The 13,706-nt window shown below is 43.1% G+C and overlaps 1 protein-coding gene across 1 annotated transcript in view; it reads left to right on the top strand.

Annotated features, from left to right (window-relative positions):
- CNTNAP2 (contactin associated protein like 2) overlaps positions 1 to 13,706 on the top strand; it is a 1,215,871-nt gene that overhangs the window by 1,124,175 nt on the left and 77,990 nt on the right. Inside the window, exon 20 of the mRNA XM_006088715.3 lies at positions 8,079 to 8,172. Within this exon, the coding sequence (XP_006088777.1) occupies positions 8,079 to 8,172 (94 nt within the window). The remainder of the gene's footprint in view (positions 1 to 8,078; positions 8,173 to 13,706) is intronic.

The raw sequence follows: 13,706 nt of genomic DNA, 5'->3' as shown, positions 1-13,706 counted from the left end.
TAATTCTGCGTGAGACAGGAGCCCCAGCCTAAACCAGTATGCTTTTAACGCCTTAATAGCATCTGTTGAACAAATTAGTGTTCCCTGAAGGTTGTCCTGGGGCACACAGAGTCACAGTCTTTAATTTTAATGAGCTCCCATTGCACAGGCTCTGACTGCCAGCGGGTGACTACCAGCTAGATGTACAGCAAAATAGCTCTCCTGGACCCCAAAGAAATTACCTTGAATTACCCCACTCAACCATGGCAATACAAGTGAGATGGCACAATGTGACGTGTCCTCGGGCTTTTCAGGTTGAGCTTGTCTTGCCTGATCTGATTGGATGCATTTTCTCTTTTTAAGTGTCAATATTTCAAATGCAGCTGATCATCTCCCTTCCTGAGTTGAAAGGGCTGGGCTAGGTTAGAGACTGTCACCTTGTAGCCAGATGTACAGGTTAGCCAACTCTGCCACTTACTCTCTTTCTGGCTTTGGGCACGTTTTGTGACAGTAAAGCAGAGAACTGCTATTTGATGTCTGTTCAATAAGATGTGAAAAGCCTGGCACAAACCTTGCACATAGTAGTTGCTCGATACGTGCTTCCTCTTTTCCTATCTGAGTCCAATCAGGAGATAGAAACCACACAACAGGTTAAACATGGGATGGTAGATGTAAGAATTAACTGCGATAAAGGGAAATTCTAAGACCTAAGGAAGCCCCTGTGGAGTCTCCTAGGGCAGCAGTCGCTGAATTTCGGACCTCACGGACCACCGGTGGTCTGTGGACCAGCAGTTGGCGACCGCTGTAGGGTACCAGAGAGAGCACCCATGTGAGGACCACAGAAGGGCTGTGCTTGTTCAGCCCCCAAAGAGCAGAGAGATTCTGAAATGGCCAGGCTGGAGCCGGTCTGGAGTTGTTGGGCCAGCAAAAGACCACCCTGCAGAGTGCAGGTGGGGAAGCAGGAGCTCAGCAGCCACGCGCGCGCCTGGTGGGAGGTAAGAGGACTTTGGAGCACAAGGACCACATCACAGCTGCACAGGGGCTCCAGTTTCCGGTTGAGAGTCTTGTCACCCGGCTATAGGGTCACAGAGGGATCATGCTGTGTGCCTGTGGCAAAGGCAGGCTCCGCAGGATGTCCTCACACTCTAGGCCAGCCATGGGCAAACTACGGCCCGCGGGCCGGATCCGGCCCGTTTGAAATGAATAAAACTAAAAAAAAAAGACCGTACCCTTTTATGTAATGATGTTTACTTTGAATTTATATTAGTTCACACAAACACTCCATCCATGCTTTTGTTCCGGCCCTCCGGTCCAGTTTAAGAACCCATTGTGGCCCTCGAGTCAAAAAGTTTGCCCACCCCTGCTCTAGGCAGACCCCCTGATTCCCCCCTCCCCCAAGCCAGCACTGGAAATTTCCAGAAGCCCCTTCCTCCTGCAGTGTCCCTCCATTACCCTCTACTGAGAAAGCGTCACACTGTGCTCACTTTAAAAGAGATGAGAGGAATCTGTGCTTATCATGGAGCATATATGAAAGGGTGCAGGTAGGGCCTGGGGGCAATAAATTGATTTTTGACACAGACTCACATCCCAAGGACAGGGATGGGAAAGAGCTTATTTCAGGATGGGCCTGTGCTGGGAGGATGCCAGAGAGTGGGCTGTCTTCTGGATTGGATGGTCTTGGGGAGCAGGGCAATCCAGTAACTGGGCATTTTATAATTTTCATGTGGGAGGCAGGAAGAATGGAACAAGATGATAGTTGTTATTAGGGAAATGATCTTGGGAGAAGTGGATGTCTGGTCATTTTTTTATTGCATAGTGGTGTGTTTTTTGAATTTCTTGTATTATGTTTCCATTGCTGCTGTAACAAATTCAGGGGCTTAAAACACCACCAATTTGTTTCACAGTTCTAGAGGCCAGATGCCCAAAATTAGGATTGCTGTGTTGATAAAAGTATTGGCAGGGCTGGCTTCTTGTGGAGGCTCTTTGCCTTTTTTCAGCTTCTAGAAGTCACCTGCATTCCTGGTTCAGCCCAGATAATCCAGGATAATCTCCTTCTCTCAGATCCTTAATTTAATCACATATGCCATGTCCCAGAGCTCCCTTTCCCACTGTGCTCTGCACTTGAACTCAGCCTCTCCCCACAATCCCACCTGCACCCCCCGGCCCTGGGCACAAAGCAGGGAGGAGCTTAAGACAGAAGGAGTAAAGAAGCACAGGTTCTTGTCTCCTAGTGAAGGAAACGGTGTAGGTCACCCATGAGGAGCAAGGAGTCCCAGACCAATACCAGGCCCCCCATCCCAGGGTTCCAGTGCAAGAAGAAAAGTCCCCATAACCTTTGGCAGTGAAAACCAGCAGGGATTGAGGTGGAGGAAGACAGAAGCTGCTGGAGTCCCAGGCAGTTCCTCTTAAAGGGCCCCGCACATGGACTTGCTCAGACTCACTCCCTCTGGGTTCTAGCATGGGGACAGCAGCTTAAAAGGCACCAGAGACATACAGAGAGGAACTGTTTGGCATCAGGGACACCTTTCTCCCAGACAGAAGTGCTGCCAGAGGCCATTGTTTCTTTTCTGATCCCTTCACCTACAGATCTGGCAGATGGGCACCATATCTGAGACTCCATCAACTTGGCTCAGACTGTTTGCCTCGCCCTGGTGATTCCCTGAGGCCCTGGCCCACATACCTTTCTGGCCCACCCAAGCTGTTTCCAGTGGCTTTACCATAGGAATGGCCTGTCTTAGTTTATGCTTCAGATTTTCCTAAAAACCTCAAACAAACAGCATCTGGCCTCAGTGAGCCCCGTATGTCTTGCTAAGTGGCCCCAGGCCCGGCACTAGCAACAGCCATCCTCAGTTCACAGATTGGACTCTCCTGGCACCTCCAAGGCCAACACAGGTAGATCACTTTGTAGCTCATGCCAGGTGGCCCCGGGCAGAACACAGGCAATGGCAGACCTTGCCTGCACCTCCCAGAGGCCCCAGAGCCAGCACACCTAGTGGACAGTTTCAGATCACATAAAAGCACCACCACCCAACCACCTCCACAAGCAACACACTGAAGGGGCAGGCTCATTGGGTACCAGAGCCCTGCTCTGTGCAGTGGGCTCCTGCAAAGTTGATCCTCCAAGGTGGTCAGAGGTCGGTGGTCAGTGATTACAGCCAGTCCTTGCAGCTGATCAGCCTGAGTAAATCCCTCCCATTGAGGTGCCAACAGCAATCAAGACTCAATTACAATAGGAGAGTGTACAGGCCACACAGGGGGTGCACCTCGAGTGCCCAAATGGGGTGGTCAGGGAGGCTGTGCCACTGGACCCTATAGAACACCTACTGCATTAGGCCACCTACCTTGCCTGGGAGACATAGCAGTTCTACCTAATACATAGAAATAAACACAGGGAGGCGGCCAAAATGAGGAGACAAAGAAACATGGCCCAGCCCTAGCAGGTTTGGCTCAGTGGATAGAGCATCAGACTGTGTTTTAAAGGGTCCCAGGTTCAATTCCAGTCAAGGGCATGTACCTCGGTTGCAAGCTCAAGCCCCAGCCCTGGTCAGGGTACATGTGGGAGGCGGCCAATCCATGTGTCTCTCTCACATCAGTTTCTCTCTCTCTGACTCTCCAACTCCCTTCCACTCTCTCTGGAGATCAATAGAAAAATATCTTTGGGTTAAGATTTAAAAAAAAAAAAACACTCCAGAAAAAGAACTGAACAAAATGGAGACAAACAATCTATTAGATGCAGAATTCAAAATACTGATTATAAGGATGCTCAAGGAACTTAATGAGGACTTCAACATCATAAAAATGAACCAGTCAGAAATGCAGGATACACTAACTGAAATAAAGAATAATTTACAGGGAATCAACAGCAGAGTAGGTAAAGCCAAGAATCAAATCAGCAATTTGAAATATAAGAAAGCAAAAACACCCAATTAGAATAGCAAAAAGAAAAAAAAATCTAAAAAAATTGAACATAGTGTAAGGAGCCTCTGGGACAACTTCAGGTACACCAACATTCACGTCATGGGGTTGCTAGGAGAAGAGAGAGAGCAAGAAATTGAAAACCTATTGAAAAAGTAATGACAGAAAATTTCCCTAACTTTGTGAAGGAAACAGAGTCCCAAACAAGATGAACCCACAGAGGCCCACACCAACCCACATCGTGATTGAAATGCATAAGGTTAAAGACAAACAGAAAAACTTAAAAGCAACAAAAGAAAAGCAGTCAATTACCTACAAAGGAGCTTCCATAAGACTATCACCTGATTTCTCAAAAGAAACTTTATAGACCAGAGGGTGTGGCAAGAAATATTCAAAGTGATGAAAAGCAAGGACCTACAACCAAGATTACTCTTCCTGCAAAGTATCATTTAAAATTGATGGACACCAAAAAAAAAACCTAAAGAAGTTCATCACTACCAAACCAGTATAATGTGAAAGTTAAAGGGTCTTCTTTATGAATTTCCCGCCAAAATATAAGATAGCTCTGTCTTTTGGTTTTGTTCCATCCACCAAAAGGGTGGATTACAAACAAATATTTGGTAATACGCAGTTACAATCGGCCCGAGTTTACACGTTTCCCGCACTCCACCGCAAATCTATATGAACCGAGTTAAAGACGGCTCCCGCGGAGTACGCGCAATTCACGCGAGCCGACATATAAAATACAGCATAGGTAATATAGTCAATAATATTCTAATAACTAGGTGTGGTGGTGGATGGGTGCAGGATTTATTGGCAATTGAATCTACAAATAAAATGAATAAGTAGAACAGAAACAGATTCAAATACAAAGAACTTTTTGTTAGTTGCCAGATTGGAGGGGGGCATTGGTGAAAAAGGTGAAGGGATTAAAAATACAAATTGGTTGTTACAGAATAGTCATGGGGATATAAAATACAGCATAGGTAATATAGTCAATAATATTCTAATAACTAGGTGTGGTGGTGGATGGGTGCAGGATTTATTGGGGTGCTCACTTATGAAGTTATATAATGTCTGGTCACTGGAGTATACACCCGAACTAATATAAGGATGTATGTCAACTATAATTGATAACTTCACAAGACTTGGGTGTGTTCAGGGTATTTACAGGTAAATGAAAAGCCCGAAAGTGTCACTGATATGTTAGATAACAGAATCAAGAATCAAAAAAACTGTTGCTGCAAAACAAAAATTTAATATATATCAATGTGTAAATTCTAGTCTTTGGTTCATCAACTGCATAAAGCGAGGAAGGGGAAGAGCTGGAAGTAACCCTGTGGAGACAAGCTAGGAGTTTCATTTTACTGTGAGCTCAGTACAAATAATATAAAATGGCCTCCAAATAGCCAAGTCTGTCTGGTTTGGATCCATAGAAACAGTTCAAGGAAAGGAAGATATTTCCACAGTGTGGGTCAGACCACACCTGAGGACTGACTTCACTTCTGTGCCCATTGTTTGAAGAGTTACATTAACGAATGTCAACACATTTTTATTGAGGATCTACAATATGCTCAGTACTGTACTAGGCCCAGAGACACAAGAAATCTAAAAGTCTAAATATAGAAATTTGGTATTTTTTAAAGATTGTGGACTATATATTCATAACATGGAGTACTGGTCATTAATAATTTCAAATGATGCTTTAGTTGTATATGTATTGACACAGAATTAGTTTTATAATACACTAGAGGCCCAGTGCACGAAATTCATGCACGGGGGAGAGGGGGGTCTCTCACCCCGGCCTGCACCCTCTCGCAATCCGGGATCCCTCTCATAATCCGGGACCGCTGGCTCCTAATCGCTCACCTGCCTGCCTGCCTGATCACCCCTAACCACTCTGCCTGCCTGCCTGATCGCCCCTAACCACTCTGCCTGCCTGCCTGATCACCACTAACCACTCTGCCTGCCTGCCTGATCGCCCCTAACCACTCTGCCTGCCTGCCCCTAACTGCTTCGTCTGGAAGGACGTCCGGAATGATGTCCGGAAGGTCGTTCAGCTGTCCGGTCTGATTAGCATATTACACTTTCATTATTATAGATCATTAAATAATGAAAAGCAAATGCAAAGCAATATGTGTAGTTGGGTTCCATCCAATTTTTGTAAAAACTTGAAAGAATATACAAGTACATTTAAAAATTGACATTATCACCAGCTTTTTTTTTCTGCAAATCTATATTATTTTTCTTTAATGAGCATATGTTGTTTGTATAATTTTTCAGTTTTTTAACAGGATAGATTAAATTATAAGAAGTACTTAAGGGGAGATCATCACTGTGATGCATTATATAATCGCCTATTAGTTACTAGTACATTGGCCATTTGCAGTTAGCTTTTTTGACAACAGATAATAGAAATGGGTGGAGGGACAGCAGCAGTTACCTATGGGTGCCACTAGATGGAGCCAAAGCAGCTCCTAATATTTTGCAGGGGGAGGAAAAAAAGGAGTCACCTTGCTCGAAACAACTTCAAATATTTAAGATTTTTCTGACCAGAATAAAATGTTTTGTTAATGAGGCAATTCAAATTATTTTTTTAACTTTTCAAAATTATAGTCAAGGACATCTGTATTACTTTCAACAATAAAGATAAATTTTTAAAAAATTATAGTTGAGCATGCCAGTGTTCGCTTTAATGGTAGTTTTTGGACTTTTGTTAAAGTATTACCAAATACCCAGGCACAAAGACTTACAGTTCTGCAGGTCAGAATCCGCAAATTCCTGAGATGTGTGAGTCTTTGACTCTTCGCTTGACTTTCTCAGTGACCTCTAGGTTTCTAGTAAACAGAGGGAGAGAGATTAGCTCCCTTCCTCCCCCACTTGCCAGCCACCCTCTGGTCCCCAGAGCATGCTGGCTTCCTGCATCTTTGCCCACCTTAGCCCTTGCTAGCCAGGACCTGGGAGTGGATCTAGTTCCTGGAGTCTGTGCTGTCAGCTTCAGCAAGTTGCTTCTTGTACCCAGTTCCCACGGAATGCCTGTGCTGGACAGTGACCCAGGTTTTTCTTCTGATGCTCACCCTCCCTCATGCTTTCCTCCTCAGGTATTAAACTCTCTTCAGAGAAAAGGAGAGGTTACAAAGGAAGTTTTTCACAGGTGGATACAAAGAAGCACTGAAGGCTCTAGGACAGTGATGGCGAACCTATGACACGCGTGTCAGAGGTGACACGCGAACTCATTTTTTTGGTTGATTTTTCTTTGTTAAATGGCATTTAAATATATAAAATAAATATCAAAAATATAAGTCTTTGTTTTACTATGGTTGCAAATATCAAAAAATTTTTATATGTGACACGGCACCAGAGTTAGGTTAGGGTTTTTCAAAATGCTGACATGCCGAGCTCAAAAGGTTCGCCATCACTGCTCTAGAAGCTCATCGTTGGGGAAACACAATTAGACTGTATCGGTTTTTTAAGGCAGGAAAAGCCACACAGGGACACAAAGGACAAGTCCTGTGATTCTGGGACAGCCACATTGGCACTTTATGCATGAGAAGGGTAGTGAGAAATGTGCATTCCTCCCACCCCATCACTGTAAGCTGTTTCCATTGGCTTCCTCCTCCCTCCCTCTGTGGCCAACTCACCTGCCCTGTGGTAGAAAGGAGAAGTTACCCTCATTTTGATAAGCAAGACAACTATGTATGCTTACCCAACCTGAACCTCAACATTTGAATATATAGTCATACATAAAATATATATTCATATTTGAATATATATGTTCTGAAGATCAATATTGGTCTATAAGCTGATAGTACAAAAAGGTGAAGAAAGTGGAACAGTAAGAGGATCCTAAACAAAATTTATTGCTATTGATGTAGCATTTTCTATCTCAGAGATCAGTACTGGAGATTTGATCAAGCAGATTTTATCCCAAAAAAATGAGCAAGGATCGTAATCCAGGAGGTAAATTATCCACAGAAAATGTGCATAAACTGGAGAACAGTTCATAAAGGGTCTTCACTTACCAAGTTCACATTGCTTTCAAAGAGCTATGAAGGAACAAACTTCTAATGAAATAAGGTATCTTGAAACCAAGATTCAAAGAGTGATGCCATCCCCCCGGAAGATTTGAGTCCAGTGCAAGATAGTGGCATTCTCCTAAAAATGACTCTTTTTCCTTCCTGCAGCTGGATCATTATCCTTCTGTGAGTTACCACCTGCCAAGCTCATCTGACACACTGTTCAACTCTCCCAAGTCGCTCTTCCTAGGAAAAGTTATAGGTAAGAATTTGGGGCAAATTGCTCACGTCCTATATTCTAAAGCTGCTAGTTCCCCTTTTAAACAGATTGTGGTTGGTGATTGGGGCGTCCAAGTCAATGATAGTTGGAATCAGTGTTATTTGGTGTGTGGCACACACTAAAACACAACTAAAAGCAAGTGTCTGCTCCTGGCTTCTTTATGTAGAATATGTTCATTGGTTTCTTAAAGACCTCCGCCTGCTAACAATATTTAAATTAACTTTTTTAATTCTAAGCATATCAATGTGATTCTTTCTTCCTCTCACTCCTGAGAATAGCTCACCTGATACTATTTGCAAATTAGAAGGCCAGTAGGAATTGGAAAATTGTGACAGAACAGCCTCCCCTGTGTGTGATCGTGGCTTTATGAGTCATCCTTGCCCTTTTCTTTACTATCAATCAGTGCTATCGAGACTAAAATATTGATATGATTGACTAGGTATTTTTAAATGATTAAGCCAATGGATTTTTTACTATGAGAATGTATATTATGAACCCAAGATGGTAGTAAGATGGTGGATAATGTGCTGGCCAAGGAGGAGGGTGGCTCTGTGTCCAGTGGATAGTGGTGATGAGGACGGTATTAATCATAAAAGGCATTCATTTTAAAAAATTGGGAGGGAGGAACAGATAATAAGAGAATAGGAGACCCAACCTATAATAAAAATAGCAATAATATACACAATAATATAGGACTTATTGCAGGCCCAACTCCATTTTAAGCACTTTTAATATATGAACTCATTTAATCTCTGTAGCAATTCCATAAGATAATCAAGATTATTATCTCCATTTTACAGATGGCAAGACTGAGGCACAGAGAAATTAAGTAACTTGCCCTACTTAATAAGTGGAACCAAAACTTGAACCCAGATAGTCAGATACCTTGGTCTATGCTCCTAATATAATCTCTGATGGTTGACTTAGAAATGAGAAGGAAAAAAAAAGAAGAAGACTTGGGCAGAGGAGGGTGATTAGTTGAGGGATAAGCCCTACATCTCATGCTAGAGAGGGGCCAAGAACAAAAAGTATCCTCAGACCTAGAACCAGGAACATACCAGGCAAAATAACAGGCAAGCAGAGTTGTATGTGAGACCACAGAGGAAAAGGGGAGGCATGGGACAAGGGTGGTGGGGACAATGGCTCAGTGAGTGGGTGGAGGAGGAAAAGGAATGATAGCTAAACTTCACTGACCACCTACATTGTTTTCGGCATCGTACTAAACATTTTACGTGTATAAATATGAACATTTAATGTCCCGACAATCCAGTGAAGTAAGAACTATGGTTATTATCCTCATTTTACAGATGAGGAAACCAAAACTAAGGGAGGTCACCTTGCCAAAGTTACTCAACTAATATGTGGTCTTGGGCAGATCAAAAGAACTTGTCATTAAGGGTCAAGGTGCAGAAGGGCTGCAGCTGAAAGTCAAGTGATGTCATTAATTAGGAACCGGAAGTGGCCATTCAGTGGGGTAGAGCCCTGGTATTCACAAAGCATATAACCTGAGATATTGGCGAGTGTTCAAATGCCGCCATATGCATTCCCACAACTCAGTCAAGAACATTTGAAAATATGATGTGTTCCTTCATGGCCATTGATGTTTAATTCCATCAAACTCTACATTATGAAACTAGGATAGTCATAAAGACATTATACACATTGTGACTCTCCTAGAGTAATATCTACCATGAACATACCTAAAACAATGGACTGTATTGCTTCATGAAGCTCACAAAGTCAAGTTTTGACAGAACTGTTGGGGGATTGTTAGATTCCCTCACTATAAATAAAACTCTCTGGTTCATCAGTATTTCAGGTCACATGATGAAAGTCATACTTTGCCAAAATTACTTATGCAACATGGCTAAGACCTTCAAGGTCCTAAACAAGTAACATCATAAAGGCAATGTTCTCTGTAACTTAGAATCTACTGTGCTGTGAAACTGTGCCAACCTAAAAGCGTAACACAAACCTCAGATATATGAGTGTAACACCCAGGGATCTATCTCCACCAAAGGGAAATTGTACTGTGTTCGTAAACTAACTGTGTGTGGCAATGAGTAGTTTAAAGAACTGTAAGGAAGTCCACAGTCCCAAGATGGAGATGGCATCATACACATGAGAGCAAGTTAGGATGCTGCCAGGGATCCCCAAACGATGACATCTTGCAGTGATTGGCTCATCCGCACCAGCCCATGAACTCCTTGCAGACCAAGACAGTGTCTCATAACCCCACTGTCTCCTAACAAGGAGCAAATAAATATTTGTTGAATAAAGACTAAAAGGGAAAAGAAACATAATGAATATCATCATAGGAGTATACTACAGCGTGTGAGGGTATGGATGCTGCTGCTAATACAACCAAGAGAGTTAATACAGAAGATGTGCACTTCTCGTATGTCTTGCCATCTGGTTTTTCTCAAAGCAGTATTTGGTAGTCATGAAGCTGAAAGAATGTCGGCTCTGAAATCAGGCAGAGCTGGTGTCTTAGTCAGGCTGCTATAACAGAATACCATAGGCTGGGTGGCTTAAACAACAGAAATTAATTGCTCACAGTCTGGGAAGTCCAAGATCAAGGTGCCAGTAGATCAGGTGTCTGGTGAGGACCTACTTCCTAGTTTGCAGACAGACAGCCATCTTCTCATTGTACCCTCACATGGTGGACAGAGGGAAAGCGAGCTCTCTTACCTCCCTTCTTATGAGGGCACTAATTTCATTCACAAGAGCTCCACCCTCATGATCTAATTGCCTCCCAAAGGCCCCACATCCTAATGTCATCCTCTGGGGATTAGGATGACATATGGGTTCGGGGGAACACAAACATTCAGTCCACAGCAGCTAATGATGTTTGAATCCAGGCTCTGCCTCTTGTTAGCATTGAACCCTCAGTCACGTTCTTGAACCTCTCAGAACCTGGGTTCTCTCACAAGCTGGGGCACAAATGCCTACTTGCAGGTTGTTATCTCTCAGTGAGAAAGTGTGTTTTTTCTTTTTAAACTAATGTATTTGCAGTCTCACTGTCATTTTAATTTGCATCTCTCTGATGATTAGTGACATTGAGCATCTTTTCATATCTCTCTTGGCCATTTGTATGTCTCTCTGCATAAGTGTCTATTTAGGTCTGCCCATTAAAATATATATAGTGATTTCAGAGAAGAAGGGAGAGGGAGAGAGAGATAGAAACATCAATGATGAGAGAGAACTATTGATCGGCCTCCTGCACACCCTCCACTGGGGATCAAGCCCACAACCGGGGCATGTGCCCTTACCTGTGCCCTGACCGGGAATCGAATCATGACATCCTGGTTCATAGGTCAACACTCAACCACTGAGCCATGCCGGCGGGACTATAGTTAGCATTTTTTATGCTGGCTCTGTGCCAGTCGTTGTGGTATGTGTTTTAAGTGAAGTGCTCTCTATCATGCTCACAACACTACCCTAGACCACCATTATTCTCATTGTGTGGAAGGTGGAACCAAGGCTAGGAAAGCTTAAGTTATTTTCTTAAAACAGCACTGTTAACACTTAGGGTCAGATAGGTCTTTGTTAGGAGGATGGGACTGTCCTGTCCATTGTTGGATGTTTAGCAGCTTTCCTGGCCTCTATCAACTGGGTACAAGTAATGCCACCCCCCAGTTGTGACAACCAAAAGTATTTCCAATCATTGCCAAAAGTTCCCCATGAGGGCAAAGTCCCCACCAGCTGGACCACTGGCTTAGGGTCCCGCAGCTAGTCATTGGTGGAGCTGGGATTTTAAATGAGAGATGTGTGACATTAAGAGCTAGGCCCTGCTTCCTGGTAACACCTGCATCTTTCAGAATGATGGAGAAGCAGAGGAAGCGATCTTACCCCTGGAGATAAATTCTGTTACCACAATCAAGGTCACAGTGAAGACCGAAAAAGTCATGTGGGTGCCTGGGGAGGCTATGGCCACCTCTTCAAGCCAATCTTTCTTAAAATTGGATCATTTAGTAGGAGCAGGATTGGCGAGAAGTATTTTTAAATTTCCCTTTGAAAGCAACCTCAATTTTAGTGAGAAATAACCAATATGCGTTTACCAGCTATGTATATATTCGTCTATAAAGACGGATTGAACTTTAAACAGCTATCTCATGTACTCCAGTGAGGTTCTGACACCTAGAGATCGATGCCCCCAAGCAGTTGCTTAATCAGAAACTGATCTCATGAAAGAAGAAAAAGGAGGCGGATCTAAATAAATAATCTGCCTTCACAGGAGCTCTTTGATGAGCATCACTTGAGAAAGGACACATGGAAAGGATGAAAGAAAGGGTGCCTGATTGAGGACAAGTGTGATCTTTCTAAAGGGAATGGAAGAAATTTATTCTAGAAATAAAAATGTGATCCCTGTCAACCAACATCACGATTTTAGGATGGGTAGTTACATGTCTGTGTCCTTAAAGAAGAAGGTCAGAATAATGGGCCACAAGCAAAGCTTCACAAAGTAGAAATTTCACCAGACCTACTTATGTCCATTTTTCATCATTTACTAGCTGAATGATGTCATAGACTTTACGTATATAATTTTCAGCAACAGATTTAATAGTCTCTCAAGAAATCTTTAAGTCAAGGAAGAGAAACATAATAGGAGGCCTGAAGCAGGCTCTTCTATTTTCTGATGGTTTGGGGTTTGTTGTTTTTTTTTTGTTTTTTCAACATTTCCATCAATGCCTTGGATAAAGACACAAATAGAAAGTTGATTATGTTTGTAAATGACACAAAGCTGAGAGGGATGTTTTCATAAGCTGGATGATGAAAAACACTTCAAAAGCATCTTGACAGGCTAGAAAGGTAGGATAGAAATAATGAGATGAAGTATAATAAAGGTAAACTTAATTCCTGTGCTTAGCCCTCCCTCTCCCTAAAAAAAAACACATAAGTAGAAGATGGAAGTCTAAAGTCTAAAAAAGACAGAGGGGTTGATTTGATGGAGAGTTTGATATGAGCCAGCATTATGTGGTGATTGACTTGTCAATAAATACAATTCTGAGCTACAGCAATGAGAGAATTGTGTCCAAAGCAGGGAGTACTCTCAGACCTCAGCTGGGATGTCATGGCCCATCCCAGGGACCTCATTTAAAGATGGATATTAATCTCCTGAAGAGAAAACCAGGCAAGCAATAACCCATACAGGCAAAAATAAAAGACCTGGGGATATTTATCCAAAAAAAAGGTAGGATTTCAAAGAAGAGAACCCATTTTCCATCTTCGATGATGGCTACAGAAAGAAGGGGTTAGGCCTTGAAAAGGTTTACTCAGCAGAGCAGAAGGAGACCAGTGAAAGGGGGAGATCTCAGTTCCCTGTAAGAAAGAACTTCCTAATGATTAGAGCTATTAAAAAATGAGTGGCCAGCCCTAGTCGGTTTGGCTCAGTGGATATAGCATCAGCCTACAGACCGAAGGGTCCCGGGTTCGATTCTGGTCAAGAACATGTACCTGGTTGCGGGCTCCTCCCTGGCCTGAGCCATGGCGGGGCTCATGCAGGAAGCAACCAA

Source organism: Myotis lucifugus, unplaced genomic scaffold, assembly GCF_000147115.1.
Source record: "Myotis lucifugus unplaced genomic scaffold, Myoluc2.0 scaffold_51, whole genome shotgun sequence".
Lineage (NCBI taxonomy): Eukaryota > Metazoa > Chordata > Mammalia > Chiroptera > Vespertilionidae > Myotis > Myotis lucifugus.
This window is presented reverse-complemented; position numbering and strand designations above follow the sequence as displayed.